The sequence below is a fragment of the Pagrus major genome, chromosome 23, assembly GCF_040436345.1.
Source record: "Pagrus major chromosome 23, Pma_NU_1.0".
Classification (NCBI taxonomy): domain Eukaryota; kingdom Metazoa; phylum Chordata; class Actinopteri; order Spariformes; family Sparidae; genus Pagrus; species Pagrus major.
In genome coordinates this window covers 9,604,637-9,630,687 of record NC_133237.1, presented here as the reverse complement: position 1 = coordinate 9,630,687, position 26,051 = coordinate 9,604,637, and the positions used below count along the sequence as shown (strand labels likewise).

The window sequence follows — 26,051 nt, the reverse complement described above, 5'->3', positions numbered from 1 at the left end:
CCATTTCACAGACTCTCCATCTGCTTGTCCTTTCTCTGTGTCTCTCTCTCTGTCTCTTGTTTTCATTCTTTCCATCTGTATTTCATTTATTTCGTGCACTTCAACAACATCAGCTCCTGCTCTCTTTCCAGCAGCAGCCTAAAGCGAGGCCCGCGGGCCCAATCTGGGCCACCCCATTATAACTGCATAAGCTGGGCTCTCCAAAGGCTAACAGAGTTTGACAACATACTGGATTCTATTTGGTCTATTTTTAAACCATTTTATTGTTTTAGAGCAGTTAGTCTGAGTGAACCTGCACAGTATGATGCATGTTAACACACATCACAATGGCATAAGACCTAAAACACAGTTATTATGCATATCATTTACGCGTCCTAATGTTTTTCTGCTAGTAGCCCATCATTCGTGTTATATCCAGCAACCACCTGTCGCACTTCATGACTTTTAGGTGCAGTTTTGCAACCTACCGTTACAATTTCAGAAACATGCACTTTCTGACAACATATCGGCCACATTAAATACAGTATGTTCATCTGCATCCTTTTCCTCTTCAACTCTCTTCAACTCCCTCTTTCCACGTGTTTTCTATGACAGTTTGTTCTGTAACTGCCTGTTCAACAATTCATTGCAGCAGTATGATGTCTTATACTGAATGAAAAATCGAAACCCCAGACAACATGTTCTTAGAGCTGCACCATTACCTCAAATAGAAATATTTAAAAAGAAATCCGGACTGAAGTATTGGGTGCTAAACTTTGGGAGCTCTGTGGGCTCTGAGCGACGCTTGACAGCACATTCTACATCTTTTAAGTATGGAGCCACAGGAAGGTCCTGCAGTGCACAGCACATTATATCCTGCAAGACAACCAATAAACTCACAAGTTACAGAACAAATCTTTACTCAAACCAGAATGTTTCCATCTCATAAAAATACAAGTTCGGAAAATGTCTTGAAAATGAACTTTCTCCTCATTAGTCTCCAGGTACTTCACTGAAAAAGAACCCTTGAACCAGCGGCGCTCCTTCATCTTCAAAGCAATCTTTTGGGGAATTTGAGATCACTTTAATTCATGTATTCATCGAAAAATACCCAAATTTATTTTACCCATTACCATGCTACAACATTCATTTAAACTTTTTCCTACAACAAGTAAAAAACTTGTGAAATCAGTGAATCGATGGATACATTTGGTGGTTTCAATGGGAATTCCAAAAAGCAAATGACAATCAATCATTGTTGTTGTTATGATGTCGTTACTCTAAAATCAGGAATGTTCTCTACTGCATCTTCAAATGTTGTCCAGGCTGTTGGATTATTAGACTTTACTGTAATTTAAAAAGACTTCAGGCAGTCTTGGCTCAGATTTGGAGTCCTGGTGTCCTGGCAAACAGAGTTTCACGCCTTTTTTGAAGACATCCGTCCACCTTCTGTCTCATCTTGTCTTTTCTGGTAACCTGACACTCGCTGGAGACTAACCTGCATCCAGCTCAGTATCAGTAACAGTTTGTGAAATCGACATGAAATTAAATCTGCAGGATTTGTGAACATGGGAACAAACACTGGACACTGTGATACTGGACTCGTCCCAGTCCAAGGCTCCCATGCTACTTGTGTAAACACTCCCTTGGTCCATGAGCTCCCAGTCTGAACCTCTAACTGAGCTAGCTAGCAAAGGCGGCTACAGTTAGCAGCAGTTAGCAGTTACTCTTTGACAGGTGGCAAATTTTTACATATTGCCCCTTTAACCATAGTGAATCCTGTACATTTACCAGGCAATAGACAAGTTTTTGCGACATACAAAATTGTGAACTAAATGTTGTAATGGCTTTTGAATAATGACACCATCAGCGTTTAGATTGGTTTCCTTTCAACCTCACTTCCACTATGTAATTATGTCTGTCAAATCTCTCAGGAAAATGAAGGCTGACTGGTGATCAAATCCATTTCTATGTGCTTTCATGTCTCCATTATAGACAAAATGAAATGTTTTGTCCTGTGTTGCTCCTCTAAAGAAAAAGAAAAAGGTTGTCTGTGCGACATTGGCGCCAACAAATCTACTGGGAAATGCTTTGGAGGGTTGTCTGTTTCCACATTATACTCACTGACTGTCAAGTATTTAGTATTTCTAACTGTTTCCTCAAGACAAACCTAGACCATCTAAATTCAACCACATATCTTTATCTCTTCTTCCTCTCACTCTGACATCCTGCTTGTTCATTCTGTCTCTGTCTCTCTCACTTTCTCACTTTCTAACCTTTAGCATCTTTATCCAACATTTTCTCACTGCCAGTCCACCTGTCCTCCTTTAATTAAGATAGATATATCCGAGGTGTTCGTGCCAGAGTCCTGCTGCTGCACCTGGCAGAGGTTTGCTGTCACAGAGTCCCGACCTCTCTGACCTGTTATGCTCTTTGTCTTTTCCGTCTTTTTTTGTCGTTTTGTGCTCACTGCTTCATTTTCTCCATTTTTACCACTTGTATCTTGCTTTGTAGGAGATATTTTAGAAAACAAACATGAGCGGTCAACAGTTGAATTTAGTCCAAATGTGATTATAAAGACTTCAAAGCAGCTTGGTGCAAATACATGCTGTTTAGCTTGGCAAATGGTCAACAATCCCAACCCAAACTGTTGTGTGTCCTAGCCATGACTTTGTCCGCACAGCCAGGATCTCCGGACCCGGTGGCGGGTTTATTGCTCAGCGAGAGAGCTGATAAGCATGTGTGAAAAGATGATGGGTTGTGTTTACGTTTATGTTTCCCACTTTGTGAGTGCATGCTAGGTACAAGGACACAATAAACAAACCAAAAAAATGACTTTAGGTGTGTTATAGGTGTGTTGTGTTAGCTGAAACATCAGAACTGCACTGGAACAGTAGAGTAAATACAGAGGAGTGTTTGTGTGTGTGTGTGTGTGTGTGTTAGGCAGAGACAAAAACAGCAGATACCAAACGGAGGCGGACAAAGAGGAGCACTTCATCGTCTATGTGTCATCACACAGAGACAGAACACCTAGATGTCGGGAGGGAGGAGAGAGTGGAGCATTGCACCTCAATGTGTGAGCGAATTTGTTATTTTGAGCGAGTCTTCATTGAGATGTGGCTGACTTCTGTCGCTCATGGTTGAGTGGTTGGGGGGTTGCTGCTGCTGCTGCAATCGGCCTTTGTTTCTCACAGAAGAGAATAATGAGGCAAGATTTTCTCTCTTCCTGCGCTTCTTCTATTCAGTCACTTTGCTGGCTTTTCTCATTTTAACTGCACATCCTATTCTATAACACTGTTTGCGATCAACTTACAAAAAATCTTTCAAAAAGGCAGCATAAAGGCTAGTGAGCTGAGGGCTATAATGTAAGTCATCACTTGAATGTCTGCCCTTTTCTCCTGTCTTAAGTAAAGGGTCACTACACCTGAATATTCTGCACAAAATCTCTCCAACAGTTGAGTGTGGGGCAACAACCATAAGAAGTGTGCCCTCACAGCTAAAGTACATAGTGGAATTGAAGTTTATTATGATTATGGTACACTCATTAAACACTAGATTTCAAAGTAATACATGAAAAAAATGAATGAATAAATCAATGTAATCATGAGTTCTAAAGCAGTCCTCAATGACGTCACTAGAGTCAGTTTCTTGTCACTTCCTGAGAGCTTGCTTGCCGATTGGATGTGTAATTGTCGTTACTTATGCCGACGATGAATTAATTTAGAAATATATTACACCTGGCCAGTTGAAGTTAGCAACAATCTGGGGGTGCTGAGAGGTCAGTCATAATGACATTATGGTAAACGGTGTATGACATCAATGTTTTTGTATAAATTTGGCCTGGATAACTTAACGGAAATTGTTATTGACAAAAATGTACAATTTGAGAAGTTTTGCGCTACAGAAGACGGCAAACTTGAACACCAACATATTGTAGTTCAAAGCAGCCACAGCAACTACAGTTAATAACAGCAAAGAGATGAAGAGGGAGAGAAAATCCCCGGACTCCCTTATAAAATCACTCAATTTTGAGTGTTTTTGAGAAAGGAGAAACTTTACTGAAACTCCGACTGTGACAAATTTGACTTGGATTATGTCAGAAGAGCTGTATGGAGCCATTTTTTTTTCCATTAAACCCTGTCAACTTGAAAACATTAAATATATCAGCTAGACACAGCCTTTCCCATCTATCCACTGAGTCAATAGCTTAATTATTATTAATAACTAACTAGCTAGCCTATTGCTAGCGACAGTTTTCCTTTCAGCAAAGGATAGTCTGGTTTCGTCTACCACTGTCTGAAATCAAGGAGCCTTTGTTTCACAAAGAATTTAATTATGTAAATCTGCCATTGTTATTAATGTTCACTGCGTTATTTGCCGTATAAGAAGCTTGACAGACTTAACAAGCAGTCATTGTGGCGTTGTCCTTTAAAACTTTGGATGTCTCATGCTCTTTACATTCTGTGTCTGATACTCTGCAGCTATGATGGACAGTCCTGTCTTCCTTTGCATATTATGTCAATGAACAGTACATGTTCATGTGTCAAACTGTCGCTCCTCATCATTGTCACCATGTCCTTGTCTGTCTGCAGTGATCAGATGATAGATGGTGTGTGTGTGTGTGTGTGTGTGTGTCTACGTACATGTTTACGCCTGTGCCCTCTATGTGTGCATGTGCAGAAGGGAGGAGTATAATGTCTGTGTGTGTGTGTTGGCTCGGACATGTTTATGTGTGTGTTTTCTCAGTGTGTTTCTGTGTGTGTGTGTGTGTGTGTGTGTGTGTGTGTGTGAGAGAGAGAGAGAGAGGCCTGAGGACGAGCTCGAGGCGAGAACCAGTCGCTTCAAACTGCTGCTGTCCAGACTACTGTCACTAACCATCCACCAATGCCTCACTGTGTTAACGTGTGTGTGTTTTACTCTTTCTTTTTAAATGTAAAACAGTTGAGGTACCAGTTATGTCATCATAATGACATTATGGCAGCATGAATTTATGCCATACCTTTTTTCCAGAGCCGATTCATGGTTACTATTAGCAGAAAGGCAAGCTGTCAATAACTGTCAGCATAATATTGCAGCGGAGCTGTAGGCAGATGACTATCCCGTCCACAACAAACGACTCACTGTGTTTTTTTTCATGGTTGTGAGGCAACGATGATCCTAATGTCTGCTTTGTTCAATACAGGACTTCCCCGTTTCCATGTTTCCTAAAGCTAATACACCATTAACGTTACGCAATGTTCTCATATTGTATCTATGTCTATCTATGATTCTAACTGATGGACCAAAAAACAACACAGTGGACATTATCTTAGTAAGGTGGGTGGACAGTGAAATCATTGTAGGCTGTCTATCTTGTGAGTGGTTGCTGGGATATGATATAATATGACACTCAGCACTCAAACATGACTCGTGTGATCGCCTGATAGTCCGATTCATAACAAAGTCATTATCCTTATGGATGATGGTACAACTTTAACTACTTCCCCATTCAGTGTGTGTATTTTTCATAATCCTCATTCAGGTATGTCTATACTGTAGTATTTGGCCTCATAGTTCATTAAGCCTGTGTTCTGTGATCCATTAGTAAGTATTCAAACATGCAAACATGTGTGTCTTCATATAGTCGGTATGTGTATGTGTATGTGTATGTGTGTGTGTGTCCGACTGTGTGTGAGTATGTGTCTGTGTGTGTGTAATGTTACTCACCCACGGCCTTGAGCGAGGTGTACTTGTTGAAACCAATTCCCAGGTTGTTGTGAGGATGAGACAAGGCCATGGCTGGACCCAGGGGAGACAAGGCTGCGTTGTTCAAATGGTTATGATCTGAGAGAGCGAGCGAGAGACAGACAAAGAGAGAGAGAGTTTACATTTAAATATGGAGCACTTAATAAATACATTTCTGAGGTGTCAGCCAAGGAAGATGTATGTTTCTGCTAACAAGCATTAGGAGAATAATCCCAAGAGGAACTCACTGTATCACATAATTAAGTCCTCTGCAGCTTGTATACGTCGAGCCCCTTTAGGACAGATTCCAACTTAAGGAGACATTTATGTTTTTCCCTTTAGATGTGATGTTTGTACACTGTATCCAGAATGTGATGTAAGATGCAAGTTAAGCTCGTTTAGTGAAAACGGATGTAATGATTAGCTAAGGGTTGGATAACCATGTGCGCATTTCTATCAGCCCCCATTACATAATGTTTCTGCTTAAAATAACAAATATATTCATAAAGCCTTCAGATGTGCAGGTTGAACGGGACAGAGGCGAACGTTATTTAATACAGGCCTCGCAGCTGACAGGCAAAGTAACAAACACGTTTACAAGTTTATGTTTTTATGTCTCTTTACATTCTGACAAACAGACACACAATTAATGCATTCTTTGTGAATAATTAGGACATAATGAGTCTCAGCTTTTCATTAAAGCATAAAATGTTGGCGGTTAATGTTTCTGCAAGTCCTGGATACATTTGTTACAACGTTTACCAGACTGAAATTTTAAGAATATGTGTCGTATCACGTTCACATTACATCTTTGTGACCTGACTGTCATATCGGGATACAGAGGGGATAGTGTTGAGGAAATAGAGCTGCCAAGCCAGTGACTGCAGTTCCAGCTTGTGTTTCAACATTTGTAAGCACAACACTGCTGGATATATTTAAGTAATCCTCAGGATCATTTCCAGCCATGTTTTGGAGATTGAAAAACTGGTGTTCTTTAAAAAAAGTTGAGACAAACCAAGACATTTCTTAACCCTAACCAAGTGTTTCTTTGTGCCTGAACATAACCAGACCTTAACTACGATGTGTCACAACATAAAATTGAATTTATTCTGGCAAAACAAGAAGTATGAGGTGGTTTGTCATGTCTTAAACTGATTCTGAGATCAAGTTTTAACACATAGATTCACCTGTCCTTGTTTGTGTTATTTTGAGAAGAACATTGAAGTCATATGTCATATGCTTCACAATCATTGGCTAATTGACTGCTTACTTATAACCTCCAGTCATACTGATGCAGCCTGGCCATTACAGCCTGGCACTACTAACACTTACTGTGCTGATACACACATGCCGCCACCACAATCTCCTCCTCAGGTGCTTTATTTTTTATATTAATGATTTAACTGAAATTAAATGTTTATCAAGGGAGGATTTCTTCTTCCAACAGAATACCAATTGCTCCAATTATTTGAGAGCTTCCTCATAGAGCAGAGCCTTATTCCATCAAAGGGATGAAACCATATGCTTCAAGGAGTTGAATTCTGAAGTAAAGTTTGTTGAGCGACTGCAATTACAATAGTCGCAGTGATTGAAGTAAATATGTGAATGCTTTGGTGCACTGTGGGTCTGGATTGGATAATCTGTCAATATCCTGGTAATTCTAGCAATTTTCCAATTGATCGTGTGCTCCCATGTGTGTTCATATGGCACTTGAGTTATATTGACAAGTTGATTATGGAAATCTAAGGAAGCTGAGTGCAAAAACTCCCGGGAAGATGGTGGTGTTTATTTTTCCAAAGCTGCTTTTGTCACCTGCCGCTGCTGTTCCTCTCATCTATATACTATTTGATGCCTTTCAGCTCATTGTTTTGGTTTTACAACTGTACTGCTTATGTTCAGCCTCGCTGCTCTCATTAACCTTATTTCTAGCAGCAAAAAAGCTGTCAACACCCACTGTGCACCACCTGCCCTGCACCATACAACAGACAGAAAAAGTTAGCAACTAGCCGTTGAGCCCAGTGGAGCATTTTACAACTAAAGGGCCAGGTAGTTTTCTTGTGAGTTGGTGGAGACCAAAGCAGAGCTAAAAGGAGAGTAAATATTGGACTTAGGATGCCAACTGTTGCAAAATGGATTAATGCAGGTTTATGTGGGAAAAAATAGTGACAGAAGTTACAGTTTTACGTAAGAAACATGAAAAAAAAGAAGTTGTTATGAGTGGTTTGAAAATATTCCACATAGTATCTTTGACTGTAAAACCCTCCTGGCCCTTGAAAGAAACAAGGTCAGGCCAGGATTACCGCACTCCTCAGAAATGTCGACTCTCCAAAAGTCTAAAACTTAAACTGTTACCCACAGGGTTAGAACTACACACACACACACACACACACACACACACACACACACACACACACAGTCTCTCCAACACACATGCATAAACGAACACACAAACCTGACACCCGCGTCCACCAGCCCCACGATGCCTGAGACGCATCAGTGCGAATGAAGCGAGGGGTGAAGAGGAGAGCGAGGCGGAGGGAGCGGGAGAGGCAGGGAGAAAGCAGGAGAGCGAGGGATGTGACACCAGCGCTGACTGATTGAATTAGAAATAGATCTTCACTTCCCCGTGTAATTGACATGCAGTGATGACACGCTGTGTGTGGCGGGGGGGTGTTGTGACGTTGTGCGTGTGTAGCTGCGTGTGTGTTTGTAAAATAGTGGCTTGTTGTTGTCTTATGTGAAGCACCGGTGCCACCTGCTCTCCTCACTCACTCATCTAAGACTTCAGAAAACACAAGTTTAAAGGTGCACGAGCTTCCTTCAGCCACCCAAAACAAACAAACCAAAACATCACATTAAAAGATGCCCGCGAGCGCTTAATAAAGTGGTTTTTTTTAGGATCTTTAGAGCGATTACTTAATAACAACATTTGAAGAAATAGCTTTTGCTCTTTAAGTGTCCTACATTCAGATGCCATGTTCTCAAGCGTTCTTCCAGCGAGCCAACAACAGTGGAAATAATGAGACAGAGAGAGGGATGGAGTGAAGAACAGAAAGATAGAGAGTAGAAGGCAGAGATAGACAGGGGGGAAAAAATCAACTAATTGATGGAAAGATCTCTGGCCGGTCTCCAGTTTGACCACAGGGCTGTTCCTGGCCACCAGAGAGCACAGAGAGAGTGAGAGACAGAGAGAGAATACAGGAGTAACGTGCACACCATATATTTTTATTTTCTCTCTTTTTTCTTGCCTTGTACAACCTGCTTTGGCAAAACTAATAACAACCATGCTAATAAGCCATGGAAGAGAGCTTTTGGGTTATTTCTCATGTCTTTACTTAAAATAACTAAAAAAGTCAAGTAAATGAAAAAGTAATATGAACACGTCCACAGTGAAAAAGTGAAATATTCATTTACCATTAATGCTACAGGAGGGTATGGAGGCTCTTTCAGACACAACACAGCAATGGCACCCCTTTGCGCTATAACCAATTATTTCCAATATGTTGTACTGCACCGCGACAGCTTTTTGTTGCGCCACTCAGCGCACTGCTCGCTTGGACCAATTTGAGCGCAGCGATGCGCTGAACACAGTGCTGCCAATTAGGTCTTAAAAACACCCACTGATTTTTTTGACACTGCGTTATATGGACAACAAAATTAAAAGTGATCTTTTTCTAACCCCCAGATTCCACAGGGGGCTGTCTGCGCCGTGTGAGGGCCACAACACAGCCGCCAGAGTTGATGTCTATTTTTGACGGAAGGGCACGCCAGAGAATCTGGTCAGTTTTCAAAATAAAACATCTTGTGCGGACTCGGGGTCTACAGCAGAGCAACACCGGAAATAACAATAAACAATTAAAACCAACTAAAAAAGAAACAATTTAATTTCATAGCCTTGCATGACAGAAGCACAAAAATCAAGGAAAAATTCAGAAATAAACACGATCATTCTGCTTCTGAAAACGCTCCCTGTGGGGTATTAAGTGTCGAGGACCGCAAGCCTGGTGGAATCAAGGTGTGACACCAGAGTCAAGGGTACCATCTCCGCTTTAAGCACCACCCATTCCGAATTTGGATACAGATAATTTAGTTGGTTGAACAGATACAGATACAGATAATGGTGTGCTCACCATACCAAGTTAGCATCATGGTTTAGTTCAGTATACACAAACTTGGCATCCCCACTATAAAAATGTGTTTGAGAACATTCAAAACTTGACTAAAATGATCAACATTTGATTGTGAAGAGTTAAAAAACAGTTTTGGTGTTATGACATCTTAGCATGCTAACCAGCTAGTCCCGTCCCAGTTCAAAGCCCTCGTCCTAGCAGGGGAAATACCAGCACTTCTCCGGTGCACTGAGCTCCCAGTGCTCCATGTAGCTGGTGGTGAACGGTGAACTGGTCTAACATGCTAATGGCAGCTACAGTCGGCAGCAATTGGTGGTTACTCTAGCGATATGCAGCCCCCTATTTGTTTTAAGTATGAATCAACAAGTGGCCAGTTCTTACATATTGCACGTTTAAACCTCACTGGGAACACTACCAAAAACATTAAAGTAGTGGCCAGAAAATGTAAACAATAAGCTAAAAGAAGCTAAAATGGTACACAGTCTGGTAATAATCTTTCTCATTATTTATCCATAGTTACTAGGAGTTTTTCATCACTGCATCTTTAATGTTCAGCGAAGGATTCAGATGTGATTAAATGCAACATTTTCTATCATCACAATACCCTCACTCAATACTTTTGCTTATGAATTGGGAACTGAACTAGAGATATCACAGTTGTAAGCTGTCTCATCTTTTTGCAAAAGAATTGAGTTTCTCTCTGTGAACAGAGTATATACAGCATTTCCATTTGGAGACATCATTTTCATTTTATGAAATGTCAGGTCACCAGCCTGTTTTTATGTGTAATTCAGTAGGCTTCCTGCCTTAGTCACTTTGCTGCTATTCATACGGCCGTATTGTATGAGCGAGAGTGAGAGCAGATTGAAAGGGAATAAATTCTTGCCTGTATTCTGTATTCTTGAATAAATTCTCTCTGAATGTCCTACATTTTCCCTGCGTGTGTGCATTCATGAGTGTGTGCGTGTTCTTTGATGTGCTATAGTATAGCGGCCTCAGAGGAGAAGCACTCATAAGAATTCAAATTTATGTTTATTAAAGAGAAGCGGAGAAGGAAATGAGGACTTAAAGTATATGATTGTAATTCACAATGTGTGTGTGAGATGGATACTATGTAGGTGAGAATAGGAAATGTATAATATTTAAGGTGTGTGTGTGTGCGCCCACCATGTATATTGTGCATGCTTTCTGGCCAGCATGCATTTGTTTTTGTTTGTATGTGTGTGTTTGCAAGCGTAGGGTGTGTGTGTGTGACTGGTGTGTGTGCAGGCAGGCAGCAGAGCACCACTGGGTGATGGCCTAATTCAGCAGGGCTCAACATCAAAGAGGCAGACTGCTGCAAGTGCTTCAGCCAGCCTTACTCTGACATGACTGCTGTCACACACAGAGAGGGATGGAGAGATGGAAAGAGGAAGAAAGGAAAATGATGCGAGGAGGAGAGAGTGTCGTGGGCTGCAGAAAGACAGGAGAGTCCTGTGTTGTTTAATGCATAGTGCATAAGAGTAGCGGGGATGAGTGTTGGAGTCCTGCTCGCCATGCAGACTAAAATGAGCGCACTGTAGAGCACAGTGCATGAAAAGCCAAGCGGCGTATATGTCACTTCGTTTCATGTGAGTGTTTGAGAGAAGGAGAGAAAAAGAAAACAACAAGGACTGAGAGGAGGTCAGAGGAGGAGAAGGAGAAGTTTACTTTATGGTATATAATGGAAAATTGTCTGATGATACAAAGACAATACAATACAAAGACAATTGTAAAGTATTTTTTAATATGAGTCTGTGTAATAAAGAATACATGTTCCAGCTGTTAAGGACACTGGCCGAGGTGCAAAAGAAATTATTAGAGCAGAAGCTACAAAATCATACATGTGTCCCCAGTCACTGCATGTAACCAGCGTCAACTCAGAACTTAAAGGGGCACTATGTAGTTTTGGAGATGAAATTCAAACTCAGAATTTTAATCATTACAATATTAATGAGGTAATAATACAAACACTGAAATATTTATCTTTTCCATAACTGAATAAACAAGCTGTTCTCAGAGGAAAATAAGGTCCCCAGAACACTGTTTGAAGCTAGAAAGGTGGCAGGGTCCGCCAAATATAAACAAAGTAAAATAGTTTTTTTCTATTTATTCAGTCATGAAAACAAAGACAGTTTGTTTATTTAGTGTGTTTAGGCAAAAAAACAAACAAAAAAAAAAACATACATATTCTCATCTAACTCCTGGCAAGAAAGCAAATGTTTGTACAGTAAATACAAAGAAGCAACCAGGCAAACAGCTAGCTTGACTCTGTTGGATGATAATAAAATCTGTTTACTACTCCCACCAAAGCTCATGGATTCATACATTATGTTGGTCTATAATTTGTAGTAAAAACCAATGTGTAAAAAAACGCTTTGACTTCTAAAGTTGCACTATGTAGGTTTTGATGACTGACTAAACCGAATAAACAAACTGACCTTAAAGGACAACTTTACTTTGGCGGACCCTGCCACGTTTCTAGCTTGTGTTCTGGGGACCTTATTTTCCTCTGAGAACAGCTTGTTTATTCTGTTATGGAAAAAAAAAAATCTGTTTATATAATTACCTCATTAATATTGTAAATATTTAAATTCTGAGTTTGAATTTCTTCTCCAAAACTACATAGTGCTCCTTTAAGGGTCGTTTTCATGCTAAGCTAACTGCCTGTTGGCTGTAGGTTCATATTTAGGATACAGTCATGAGAGTAGTATCGATCTTCTCGTCCAGTTCTCCACAGAAATTGAATAAGCTGGACCTAATTCCATACTACATTCTGTGGCTGTGACTCTGCTGGAGAAAGGAGCTCACTAGATCGGATCTCCTGTTTAGGCAACGGAAGTTAGCTTTCAGTTGTGAGAGCTGTCCAGAAGTCGCTTGTCAGAGCAAACGTTAGCTTGCCTAGCTTGACTTTTAGCTCATCTGTCTTCTTCTGAAAGTGTCTTTCCAGAGTAGCTCTCAATGTCAGAACGTAGTCAGACTCAAGGTGATGTTACCGAACCAACTCTTTGAGTCTCTTGCCCTTTACCACTCTGATTGGCAGTATATCTCCTCGGACCAGCACATCACACTTTCTCCCCCCAGGACATCCTCAGACACTGAAGACTTGCATCAGCAATTTTACAACTTACATCTGACTTTGTTGCCTTTCTAAAAAAGTTTCTACATTGAACTTCTTGAAGGTCCAATCTGTAAGAATTCCCATCTCATCACATTATGCATCAGTATTTGATGAGTTGGGATTATTTTTTATTTTTTAAATTTTTCAGCTGGCCTTACTAAAAAGACATCTAAAAAGTAATCGTATGACGTGGTATGAGAACACTTTTTTCACAAAACTGATGAAGGCCATAGCATCAATAGTAACACGGCTTACTATGTGCTTGCATGTTTCTAATATTTGATAATATTTGATAAGTTAATGATATTTAACTTTTTTGTTTTTGCTGCTGTTGCTACAAAATGTAAAGAAGCAACCTGAATCAGGAGGGTGTTGGTGACTGCAAGCTCTTTGCATGTTAAAGCTTTCAGTGTGTGGCATATGGGCCTCCTTCATTAATATCTGCACTGGAAAACATACACGCCACCACTTGTTTGAGGTGTTGTGTAGTGCATTGTATCGTGCTGTAGTCCCTCTAAATCATGCAAACACATCCATAGAGTATGAGCAGATGCTGCTCTGCTGAGTTCTCTTCTCGTCCTCTCACTGTTCTCCCTCCACGCGTCTTTTCATCTTTATCTCCTTCTCTTTTTCTCTGTATCGCCCAGTTTCCCTCCGCTACATTTCTTGTCATGTGCCTCCTCCCGCTCATGTAACTGTCTCCTCGCCGTCCTCCTTCTTGTCTCAGTCACCTGTTTCTTCCTGTAACTCTTTCCGTCTTACGCTTTCATTCTCTCAGTGAGTGTGAGACAGCCCATCTGTTGTTTTACCAAAAAAAGCAAAGTTTGGGGAGCACTCATCCACCCATAATTTTTTTATCTCACTTTTATTGCAGATGAGCATGAAAAATGCTGTTTTTGAATCTTGGTGCCACAAATCTTGTTTTGCTTGTTTGCACTGTAACACAAAAGCACAGAAGTTTTCATATGTCTGGACTGCAATATTTTTCATACAGCAAAGTAATACATTTTGCCTTGTTGTCTTGTTGGCTGTCTTTAGTGGTAGAATTGCTGAAATTTTGTAACGCGACCAGGCACAAAAAGCGAGTGATGAAATGACTAGAAAGAGTAGCAGCACCCACTCGTTCCATGCTTGCCTCCTACTTTCTTTCTTTAGCCCCGCTCTTGTTTGTGTGTGTTAAATGGCGTAGATGGAGTCATTTCAGTACACTGATTCCGATGAGGAAGTCTCTCTGTCATCCCCCCATCTCTCATACACTCTATTTGCAGGGTAAACGAGGGCTTATCCCAGGATAACACCATTATTTTCTGCCTTAAGCCCACACATTGAACAATTGCACTGACTGCCGGCCTGCTCAGCACTTTACATAACGCAGTGGACCGCTATACATGCGCACACACAGCGACACACACACACACACACACACACACACACACACTGGACTGGAAATAAGCATAGGGGGAGTGAGATAGACACACTGGACTGGTAACGAACATGGGGATGGACAGTGATTTTTACTTTTAAAACTCACACTGAAGAGATAGTAGGGGAAGGCCTATTGAGCACAGTGTGGGAGGGAAACAGACTGATAAAGATGGCAGCGCAGTCAATGAAGGCAGGATGTAAGGAAGAAAGGAATGAAGGCGAATGCAGATAAAGCAACCATGGACATGTTGAACAAACCAAAAAACGTTTCTTTAGGTTAAATTTTCAATTACCCGTACAAAAATTGTAATACGCTTTTCATGAGTTAAATGTTCAGTTTGTAGGATTTATGGAGGATCTATTGGCAGAAATGGAATATAATATCCACATCTATGTTTTCATTAGTGTGTGTGTGTAGCTTTGTTGTGCTTTGAGTGGCTGCTGTAGGTTCAGGTGAGACGAGGTGTGTTCAGTTGGTTGCAATCTGCAACCTCACCCCTAGATACTACTAAATCCTACACACTGGAACTTTAATAGAGCATTGGTTATCAAATCAAATTTAAAAAATCATGATATTGAGGTAATCATTTTTTCAAATGTAATGTATGTAATCTGGGTCAATTATTTTCTGTAATCTGATTACCTAAATCACAATTACACGTAATCTGGGTTACCACACCCTGGTTGAAGGTAATTGAGAGATCATGAAGCCACCATGCAGCCATGACACTCAGACATTTGTAGTATCACAATTAAAGACAAAACTCATCTAAAACATTTAATGATGACCTTAAAACTAACAAGGTCACAATATTTATGTAATCCAACCCACACGAGCAGACACAGCGTAACATCAGCATTTATTTGTCTTTCTGGCCACCTGATGAATGTATATTATTCATTCTCCTTTAACTCTGCCACCAACTCCTGAAGAAAATATCTAACTCTTTAGCGCTTAAATGCTCTGCAGTTTGCTGAGCAGGTAGTTTAAATTGGATTTATTGAAGTGTTTTGCAACTGCGACTCTCTAACAATGAGCTGAAAGATGCCACAGTGCATCCATTGTTAATATAAAAATATTGATTGGTGCAACAATAAGCACATTTATCACAGGCCGAAGGAAGAAAAAAACATTCAAAAACTCAGAATTCTGTGGTCTTGATCTGCGCCGCTGAAGAGGAATGACAGGGGAGAGGTAGAGACAGATGAACAGATGGGAGACAGTTAAGAGAGAGAGAGAGAGAAAGAGGACAGAAGCAAGCTGAGATGGTCCCTCTTGGTTTTCATCTCTCCCAGAATGCATTTCAGGTGTTGTCAGCACCACGGACAGAGCCATCAAGTGTCTGACTGAGACGACGGTTGTGGACAGCATCACGAGCCACAACAACACACCACGTGTAACCCCTCATTCCTTTGACTTTATTGGACAAAGCCCAGTGGGATACTCTTGTTTTACTGTAACTGAGCCTCTTCATTATCTTTATTTGATTTCATGGTGTTTTTCTCTGTTCGTCTCTTCTTGTCTCTCCAAACAATAAATGGTCCGACAACGCCAAATTGGATCACTGTTCATCTATATTTCATGTATCCTGTTTGGCTGGTTAATCTGTCAGCCATTGTTTTAAAAAAATGTGCAGCGATGGGTGAATACAGGAGGAAATGTTTTTGTTTGTTTACACACAAACAACAAGCAAACACGTGGAGACCTCTTGTAGCCGCAGTGGTAACGTGTGTTTGCGTGTGTGATAACTAGTGCCCGTCGGTGTGCGTGCGTGGACGAGGCCGCGCACGGGGGTGTTATGTAACATCGGAGCAAACAGCGCGAGTGCGTCTCTTTATTCCATTATTTCTTTTTCATTATCTACAAAGAGCGTCTTTAACTCTGACAGCCGTCTGAAATCCCGTTGGCCCCCCTCTCAAAGTCACCATGACTCACCCCCCATCTCTTTCCCTCCCTTTCTCCCCCATGTTCTCTCTCTAATTGTTCTTCAAGGAACAACAAAGCAAACCCCTGGCCACCGCTTCTTAACTTCTGAGGATTCAATTATTCAAAGGAGGTAATTGTACTGCACAGTCATCTAAAACTCGCTTGCTAACCCACAGACATTTACTGATGTTTGTTCCATGTCTGTGTTTGTGTGCAATCCTGCAACCCTGTTTGATACATGTGCATATTGTGTGTGCGAAATCAAGTGTGTGTGTTGCATAATCATCTCCATCTCCCTCCTAACAGCTGCAGAAAAATTTAGAGAGGTAAAGAAAAACCCTCGTTACGCAACAGGACTCAATCTGGGTCTCATACATCGAGCTAATTTGCCAGAATTAATCTTTCATGAGGAATTTTCACAACATTCGCTTCGGGCTGCAGATCGGGGGTTCTGTGCACGACAGAGGTCAAGCGGGGGTCATCTGTATCTCTCGGCTGATTGACGACAGATATAAAACAAATCGCCGACCTTTGTCTCCTGTGGGCCTCAAAATCACATTTGTGAGTCATGAATTCTTGATGTGACCTTGTTTAACCTGGTCATTTATAACAAGATCCGTTCATTTAGGCCCTTTGAAGAGGCACGATCAGTGGATTTGCTCATGAAGGTCCTTTGTTGAACTTGACTTACAAATTCACAATGTACTACCGGGGCTTTTCCATTCACATGTGCAGGCTTTGTTTGATTAGAAGTCAGCCCAGTGTGTCAGGGAAGGTCTGTCTTTTACTAAAAACAAGCTTATCTTGAGCCTACTCTTCAGTATTATCAAAGACTAGCTGCCAGCGACGCTCCACTAATTCTCAGTTTCATTTCCTTCTTCTTCATAATAAAAGTCCCTCGTTAATTTAGTTATTTAAAGGGGCACTATGTCGTTTTGGAGAAAAATTCAAACTCAGAATTTTAATGTTACAATATTAATGAGGTAATAGTACAAACTGAATAAACAAGCTGTTCTCAGAGAAAAATAAGGTCCCCAGAACACTGTTTGATGCTAAAAAGGTGGCAGGGTCCGCCGAATATAAACAAAGTGAAACAAATTGAGTTGTTCTTTGAGGTCAGCTTGTTTATTTAGTTTGTTTAGGCTTTCTCTTCTGATTTAAATTTCTTCCCCAAAACTACACAATGCACCTTTAAAAGTGTTTTTATATATTAAGCAGCAAAATGAGGAAATGTTGTGTTTTCGTCAGCAGTAACTTGCATGACTTCAAGCTGAAAGTGAACATGATCAAACAGTAAAATGAAGCAGATATCTGAAAGAACAAACAGGGTCTCCGGAGAGAAACTGAACTTCAAACCTCAGAGATTCATTTGGAGGCTACAAAAGCACTGAGAGCTGAGCACACAAAGACTTTTAAAAATGCTTTTCTCTCCGGAGTCCTGCACAGACGGGTTGCCATGGCCAGGCTGAGCTTGCGATTCGCTACGGTCACGATGCGCCCTACTCTGGAGATGGAGGCATGACTCGGCTCAACTCGGTGAGGTTAAACTAATAATGGAAATGCAAACCATCTTGCTAAGGTTTGACTCGGCCAACTTTTTGTTTATTATTGAGGTTGTACTGGTTTGTACTTGAGTACAAAAGTGTTTCTAATATTCTGCCCCCTCTCATATATGTAGAAATAGTAGATAATAGTAGAAATACCTCTCATCTCAACAGATACACATTTCCAAAAAATCCCTTCTCTCTACAAGACCTTCTTTCCTTCTGCCATTTCTCCTTCTAACAGGTAGTTGCAGTCACACCTTTATAAATCTCAGTGAAGGCTAGAAATATTCAGTCAGGCAGGCCTCCAGTTCGCTCTATCTGCAGAACTAATGAATTAATAATAACCAGTCTGGTAGATCTGGGTTTGTGTGTGTTTTTGTTTGCATGAGTACGTATGTGTGTGTGTCGTTAACAGTGGGTGCATACAGGTACACTCCTTCCTCCTGTGCTTAGAGAACTGGTGAATTATTGAGCTATTCTGAGTGTTGAACATGCCCTTTCATCACAGAGGCCAAGCAGCCCCTGGGGCTTCACTTTACACTCACAAATCTCTGAAACTCGACTCAAAGGCTTGCTACAAGAGGGTCAGACCGTTCTCAGTCACACATGCTGGTCCTTATTCAAATGGCAGTAGATTTACTTCTCAGGAAAGTTGCTATAATTACATTAACAGCATGAGCCAGTGTTGACCAACACAATAATCAACCCGATTTCGTTTAGAAATCAGTTGTTTTTACCAGGTTTGCAAATTATCTTTATCTTGTTTTTCGCTCATCTCACTAGAAATGTAAACCTGATGTTGGTAAGATGGTAGAAACCAGCAAGAATAAGTAAGATTTTGAAAATATCCAACCCAATAAATCCATCAACTCACTTCAGCGTCTAAAGCCATTTTTCTAAATCAGATTAAGGTGCACCACCTGAGTACAACCATAGCCATCATGAATGTACCTCAGTCCGAAAAGGCTACCCGGCCCAGCAGTTACTGCTCTTTGCTGTGAGTGTGTCACATAGACCTCAACAGCACTGTCAGTACTGGAGAAAGGTCTGGCAGGACACATTCTCATTCTGGTCTACGGGGCAAAAAATGCTCTGGCTTGTTTGCACGACTTTAAACCAATCAGACTTGTCTTAGGCACGCTTAACCCAGGATACAGCAGAGACCCTGCAGAATAGTGTCAGGGGAAACTTGGTTTGCACGAGGGGAGGTGAGCCCTTGCCATAGAAAAGGAAAAGGTAACAGCTGCTAGCTTGTTTATGTTCATGCCGTTAGCTAACATGCTAGTGTCAGAGTAACCCTGCCGATTTCAGTGTGCAGGTTGCAATAAGGATTTTGAAAATAGTAACATGCAGGTAGCGGAAGGAAGGCGGGAATTGGCAACCAATGACAGGCTTGATTCTAAGTAACCTGTGTCTTATGCTTCAAATTCCACATGAATGTCTCCTTTGAACAATATCTGTGAGTAATGATACTAAGATTTTAAGGTCATTGTCATTGTGTGTCTAAAAAAAGACTGTTGTGCTGTTGTCCCGTGATGTTTCGTACAGGAGTATAAATCAGGACCAATATTAGGCCTGGCACCAGAGATTTTCCCTTCATCCAAAAACCCATTTAAGTTGAAGCCAGGGGCTAACGTTGTACCCATAAAAGAGGCAAGGGAAAAAAATTAATTGATACATATTGTCCATTAAATCTAATTTCTTGCATGTTTCCGTCACCGTGGGGGCCTTGACGTTTGCACTGATTTAAGTGCTGTCAAAGGGCCATAAAAATAGTTAAACCCATTTCATTAGCTGCAGGTAACTATCCAGCAGGTGAGGATGATAAAAAAGGAGTATCATTAGTGTCTATATTGGTATCATTATACTGTACACACTAAACTTTGTTTTATGGTTGCCTATTTTTAAAAAGTAGAAGTTACGATTATGAATGTCAGCAGTGAAGAAAAAAAACTGGAAATTAATGAATCGGGATGTTTGATGTGCTGGTGAGTGTGCTGCACAGCCAGCATGCAGATATTTCTTCCAAATGAGGGTTAAAAAGCAGATGCACACAGTCAAGGTCAGTGAGAACACACACACACACACACACGCCCACATATAATATGACATATGGACACACTCCCTCACCTTCCAATCATTGCCAGGTTGAGTGAAAGAAGAGTATCAAGCATTGACTTAATTATTTATGTATGCATCCAGACAGGAAGAAAGGGCACAGGGTATGCATATTAGTTTCTCTATGAAATATTACTGAATAGACCTTTGATGCAGCCAAAGAAAGGCAATAAAGGATGAACGAGAGAAGAGATATAGAAGAAGAGAGAGACTTAGCGGGAGGGTGCTGGAGGTGGAGAAAGGAGAGAAGAAAAGCGACAGAGAGAACGGGATGTGATGAAGCCTCTTAATAAATTTGCTGTTCAGTCAGAGGAGGAAATAATTAGGACACAGAGCAGCGAGAGAGAGAATAAGTGAAAAAAGAAAGAAAATGAGAGGATGGGAAAAATACCACGGCCGACTTCAACAGTTGGTTATGAGGAATCGGAGCTGGGGAGTGATGTGCAAGTGATACACAGGGGAGATAAGGATGTTGTAGTCTATCATTACGCAAGAGCTGCGCTCCCTCGGTGTCACTTTAATAGTTTTGGTCGCTGAAGTGGCTCCAATCTCTTGCGATGTAATTTGATGTATATTGGTTGATGACAGTGATACAAAATAACGTGCGAGTGGATGTTTGTAGCGTGTATCACACTAAATTGGGAGGATAGTGTGTATCCTCACCATTTGCTGGATTACCGTCGATATGCTATATGCTCTATCCCATCCATCCAGTCATGCTCAAAAATCTGATAAAATGAAAGAAAGAAATAGAGCTCACTGTTCATTGGCTTGAAATGTATGTAGAAAGATCAGCCACATCACTAAAACCTCAAACAGGTGAAGTGAATGACATTGGTCATCTCCTTGCAATTCAATATTCTGATGGGAAACCTTGGGTCCTGGCAATTGATACAAATCACCCTCCCAATTACTGTGTCAGACAAAACCAACAATTAGACTCAAGAAACTCAAGAATAATGGACGGATAAATCAATAACAAAAGTTATTTTTAGTCGTAACCATAATTGAAAGTCTTTCCCTACAGCTCACATGTAACTATGTAGAAACTACCTTTAAATCTCATTCACCAGCCATACACCCATTGGCATGTTTCTCGTTCGTCCTTCTTTGCAGTTGTGTGTACGTACACACATACAATTTGTACACGTGTGTCTTTGTGTGTCTTCGGTGTCTCCGACTCCCCTCAGCTCTGTGCTGCGGCTCCCTGACTAATTGTTGCAGGCCCGTGATGTGATTGTAGAGGCGATATGGCTTTCTACTCCCTCTAACCACACAGGAACGTCCTTCATCGTGGTAATTCCCCTGTGTGTGTGTGTGTGTGTGTGTGTGTGTGTGTGTGCATTTTGGATGTGACCAAACTCCATTTATATACAGGTGCGTCTGAGTCCTTTTGTTTCAGTCAGTCTGCGTATGCATGTGTGGGAATGATCTCATCCATATTCTCCAGGCAGCGGCAGCGGCATTGCTCCGCTTGCTGACTTCACGCCGCACCATAAAAGCCAAGCAGCCAGCCGGCGCTGTCCTTCACTCAACAGCTCCCATTACAACACTTGGCAAGGGGCGACTGATCAGGAATATTAACTGTGAGCCTATGGTGGAGAAAGAAGCTCATGCAGCCTCTCAGAGTTACACCCATGTAGGTAACAATGGAGGGAAAAAAAGGTGCGTGGTTTCCATCTCGTCGTGTACGCCCTTAAGTGCTAAATCATGTGAATAGCTTTTTAAATCGTCCACAGAGGAAACCATCAGAGTAGAGCCACTTACCCACCATTTATTCTGCATCTGTTCTGCATGGCTCTCCAGCATTTACCCTTGAAAGTGAAGGGGAAAAGCTGAGTGGAGCAAACATGTTGCCTTGACATGTTAAGGCTACTTAGTCAGACCACACAGTGATTTAGGGATTGTCGCACTTTTTGCGTGTGTAATACTTGCAACTACTTGTAAAAGCTGAGGTTAAAGTCTGCAGTTTATCTTTGGCGGCGTGTATCATAAGAGACAGACGGGGATTGATTGAACTGAGAGTGAATAATGACACTCGCACAGACACAAAGACATACAACACAAAAGGCAGGTTTTTTTGCTGTCTCGATTCATTTTACCTCTCAGAGTGACGCCGTTATCCAAGGTTGTGTTAAATGTGTGCAGCAGAGGCAAACAGGCTTTACATTCAACAGTGTGAGCCCACAACAGGGGAATGGTCAGACTGATATCAATGATTTTATATCAGCCAATCAATGCTGTTCACGTGGACTCAAGGATGAACTGATTAGATTTTGTTGGCCAAAGGTCAAAGGTCAAGGTCATAACAAAATATTTATTTGAAAACCCATGAAGCTATTTTTTAATATCTCTATCACCTCGAGTGCAACTCATTGTCTTGTGTCATTATTTGTAAACATTTCCCTAAAAATCAATGTTTTATATTTACTGGAATTGCAACCCGTGTGATCTTTAGGGAAATTTAAGTCTATTTATGTGTGTCACATATTGTCCATCACTATATAAGTGTGCGATGACTGACCTCCCAAAGGATCTGTGTGTGACTGAGGAGGTGCATAACAAGTAAGGAGCTGCCAACAGAAGAAGAACGTTAAAAAAAATAAGAACTTCCTCCGTTTACTATGTTATGAATAAAACAGAAAGCAAACAGCGAGTGTTGTGAGAACGGCTTTGCGCTCCAATGAGCTCTTTTTCAATGCAGTGGCTTTTACTCTTTTGCCACATCCTTTAGAAGCAACACACACAAACACCTCGGTCACGTGGACTTCCCATGAGGACTGCATACAAAAAAACTTGTAGTTGGTCACACACACATACTGTATGGTCATTTACAAGCACACACATAGACACACACACGTACTCAGCAAGTCCTTTGTCGTGTTGGATCAGGAGCCAGCTTCTCTCCATGCTTCCTAAAGCGTGAATCTCTTGCTGGTGTGCCCACCCACCATGTCTAACAGTGATTGATGCTCCACAGACACACTCTCAGACAGACTGAGTGTGTGTGTGTGTGCGCACGTGCATGCCTGTGTTTGACCTTCGATTCACCTTCCATCCCAACAACACCCCCCTCAACACCACCACCACCTCAAAACATCCCCATTTGTGCTTCCATCTTGGTGTGTTCTGACTGATACCTGATAAACATGGTGGACTGGGCCAGTGCCGCAAAGGCCACCTGTGAGGGAGGGAGTTGGATCGTAGAGTTGGGGGCTGGGTGAGGGGTGTTAGCATGTCCTGCACAGACTGCTAATTGGCTGCTATATACCCCGAGGAGGGGGAGGAACAAAGGGAGGAGAGGACGGAGCAGGAAGAAGTGGGAGGATATGATGGAGAGTAGCAAAGGGAAGACTAAAGGGAGGAGAGAGGGAGAGAAAGTGCTGCAGAGGTGTGATGGCACAAGGGAGACAGGAAGATAAAGAGAGAGAGAGGTGCCTCATGAGGAGAAACAGAGGGAGCAGATGGCTTTGAGAGAGGAACGGATGACATGAGGGTGACAAAGGAGGAGAGAAGTACATCACCGCATCCAGCAGCGGCCTCATCTCGCAGGGAAACAATCTGCCTTCTTTTTAAATGTTGTACGCAGGTTTTCAGGAAAATTGTCATGTACTGTTTCGCTCATCCTCGCAACACTTTATAAAGTTAGAAATCCGTGCACGACTTTTATCCCGACCGTTCTAAGATCCAATTATAGCCTGTGGAGGGGTATCGCTGCCATGCAAAGAGAAAACGGCATTATAGCATGAAAGGTTTTCTGTTATAATAAGAGGTTTTCACATTAAAACAAACTTATTGCGTTATAACACTTCTATGTAAGAAATTTTCACGTCATGTTATCACATCAAAACAAAACATGTCTCTTGTTATAAGCCATACATGTTATTACATTATAACATGATAACTTATTCTTATATCGTTAAAATGTTTCACCCAACAAGGTATTGTCATGTCATATTATCACGTTATAACATGAAACATTTAGTGCCACAACAATGTAAGTTGTTATATAATAACATGAATATAAATGAGTCCGTTATGCCATGATACATGAAAAAATGTTGATATAACACGTTATAATGTAACGCTGACTCGTTTTTCTATTTCTGCTGTGGCAGCAATACGCTACTGTAACATTCCAATTTCCCTCTTTTTAAAAAAAAAAAAAACTCTCCCCCATTGTCCAGCAGTCTTCCCATTAAGCTTCATGTTGCCAATCGGTTTCTTAGCGTACCTCCTCCTCCTCCCCCCTCCTTCTCCCCCCTGCTGTCGCTACCCCAATTTTCTCTCCCCCTCGGCAGTGATTTGTGGATTCTGTCATAACGTGGCAGCTGGATCCTCTGTCTGTCCCCCTTAGAGAGAGAGGAAAAGGAGACAGAGACAGAGGGAGAGGGGAGAGGATGAGGGGACGTGAGGGTCTAGCCACCTCCGAATAATTACACGTCCCCCCTCTCCATGCGCTGTCATCCTTTAGGTAGTGTGAAATGTAGGCCAGCAGACTAAAAATAATCCAGACTGCTGAGATGGTTTGCTCTCACTTTTATGAATGACTCCCCCCATTCTCAAAAAGACCTGCAGGTTCCTCTTGCAATGAGTCCATTCATTTAAAGCTCCTACAGACAAACAGGTGTTTTCAGTCGCACTTGCTGATTGGATCTTCTCTTTTGAGCCTAAGTGAGTCAGTGGTCTTGACTTTTATATGATGTGATATGATCATCACATCTACGGGCCAGAGTTAAAACTTCTGTGGTATTTCTTCATCATGCTTCGTTGTTTGTTATTGTAGGTTCACTGTGCCTAATCCAGGCAGCTCATATATCTCATAAACAAACGCAGAGCGGCCTTTTTCAAGACATTTTGACCTGAAGCTAAAGTATGACCTGAAGATAATGGACCTAATGATGGCTGAATTCCATTGTGCTGCTTTAGTTTCATGGTTCTGATATGCATGCTTGCTCACAGTCAGTGTCATGACTCAAGGCCTCTGTACAACGTGTGATGTCCGGCCTCCTGAGACAAAAGTTGACGGTTGTGAGAGGAATATGGTAAAATCCGAACAGCGGTCCTAAATTGTGCTGTGGGACATGCTCACCGACGGCTGATTTGGAGCTCGCGCGACCAAAACTATGTGACTGCTGCTATGGAGACTACCTAAAAACATGGTAGAACGTCCAGGGGCGGCACTTTTTTGTTGCCTAAACCCAACCAAACCACAACTGAAACCTGAAAATGTATTTGAAATACCTGAAAACAAAACTAAACTAAACTAAACTTTATAATATATATATAAATATTCTCCTAAAACCATCCAAACAGTCCCACAAGACACGTATCACTGCAGGAAAGCAGGAAAAACACAGGTATAATTAATAACATTAATGATGACTGCTTTCTAGTTCTAGGGCTCTAATATCGTACATGCTCCCTCACTGACATGACTTACCGGGACATTTAATAGGATGGAGCCACAGGTAACGTTATTGGTCACACCTGTGCGTTTCCTGTTATGACAAGTCAAAATGTCTTCTAAATAGATCACAGCCGTCATTAATGTCATTAGTAAGTAACACCTGTGCTTCTCCTGCTGTGATAAGTCAGAGCGACTGCTGTGACAAAAGGACAATTGTTTATACGCCTTTTTGACACACAAACCATACAATAAGCACAGATGCGTCTAATTACATTAATGATAGCTCGTTTCCCTTCAAGTGGCCAGTGTGCACGGTGTCAGGAGCCTGACATCCGCACACCTTAACAGATTTCCCCCGTCTAGTGTAATTAATTGCACCTGTGCTTTTCAGGCATTTTTATCAGCTAAAATTGGACTTGTCTATGTTCGTTGTTCAGAATAATTAACCTTCATAATTAATTTTTCTCTGGTCTTCATGTAAGTTGAAATTACATGAAGAAATAACACGTCGTGCCACAGTTTGTTCTCCGTTTCATTTTGTTAAGTTATACTTTTCAAACAACTGTAAGTTATTGCTGGCTGTCAGATGACAACATTTATCTCTTTGTGAATCCTTGCTTTTATGCCGAGGCATTGTAGTTGTTGATGTTCT

The 26,051-nt window shown here is 41.3% G+C and overlaps 1 protein-coding gene across 1 annotated transcript in view; it reads right to left on the bottom strand.

The window, feature by feature from the left end:
* LOC141019931 (protein shisa-9) overlaps nucleotides 1-26,051 on the bottom strand; it is a 102,855-nt gene that overhangs the window by 4,971 nt on the left and 71,833 nt on the right. Inside the window, exons 4-5 of the mRNA XM_073494968.1 lie at nucleotides 5,682-5,802; nucleotides 413-425 (exon numbers count right to left, since the gene is read on the bottom strand). Of these exons, the coding sequence (XP_073351069.1) occupies nucleotides 413-425; nucleotides 5,682-5,802 (134 nt within the window). The remainder of the gene's footprint in view (nucleotides 1-412; nucleotides 426-5,681; nucleotides 5,803-26,051) is intronic.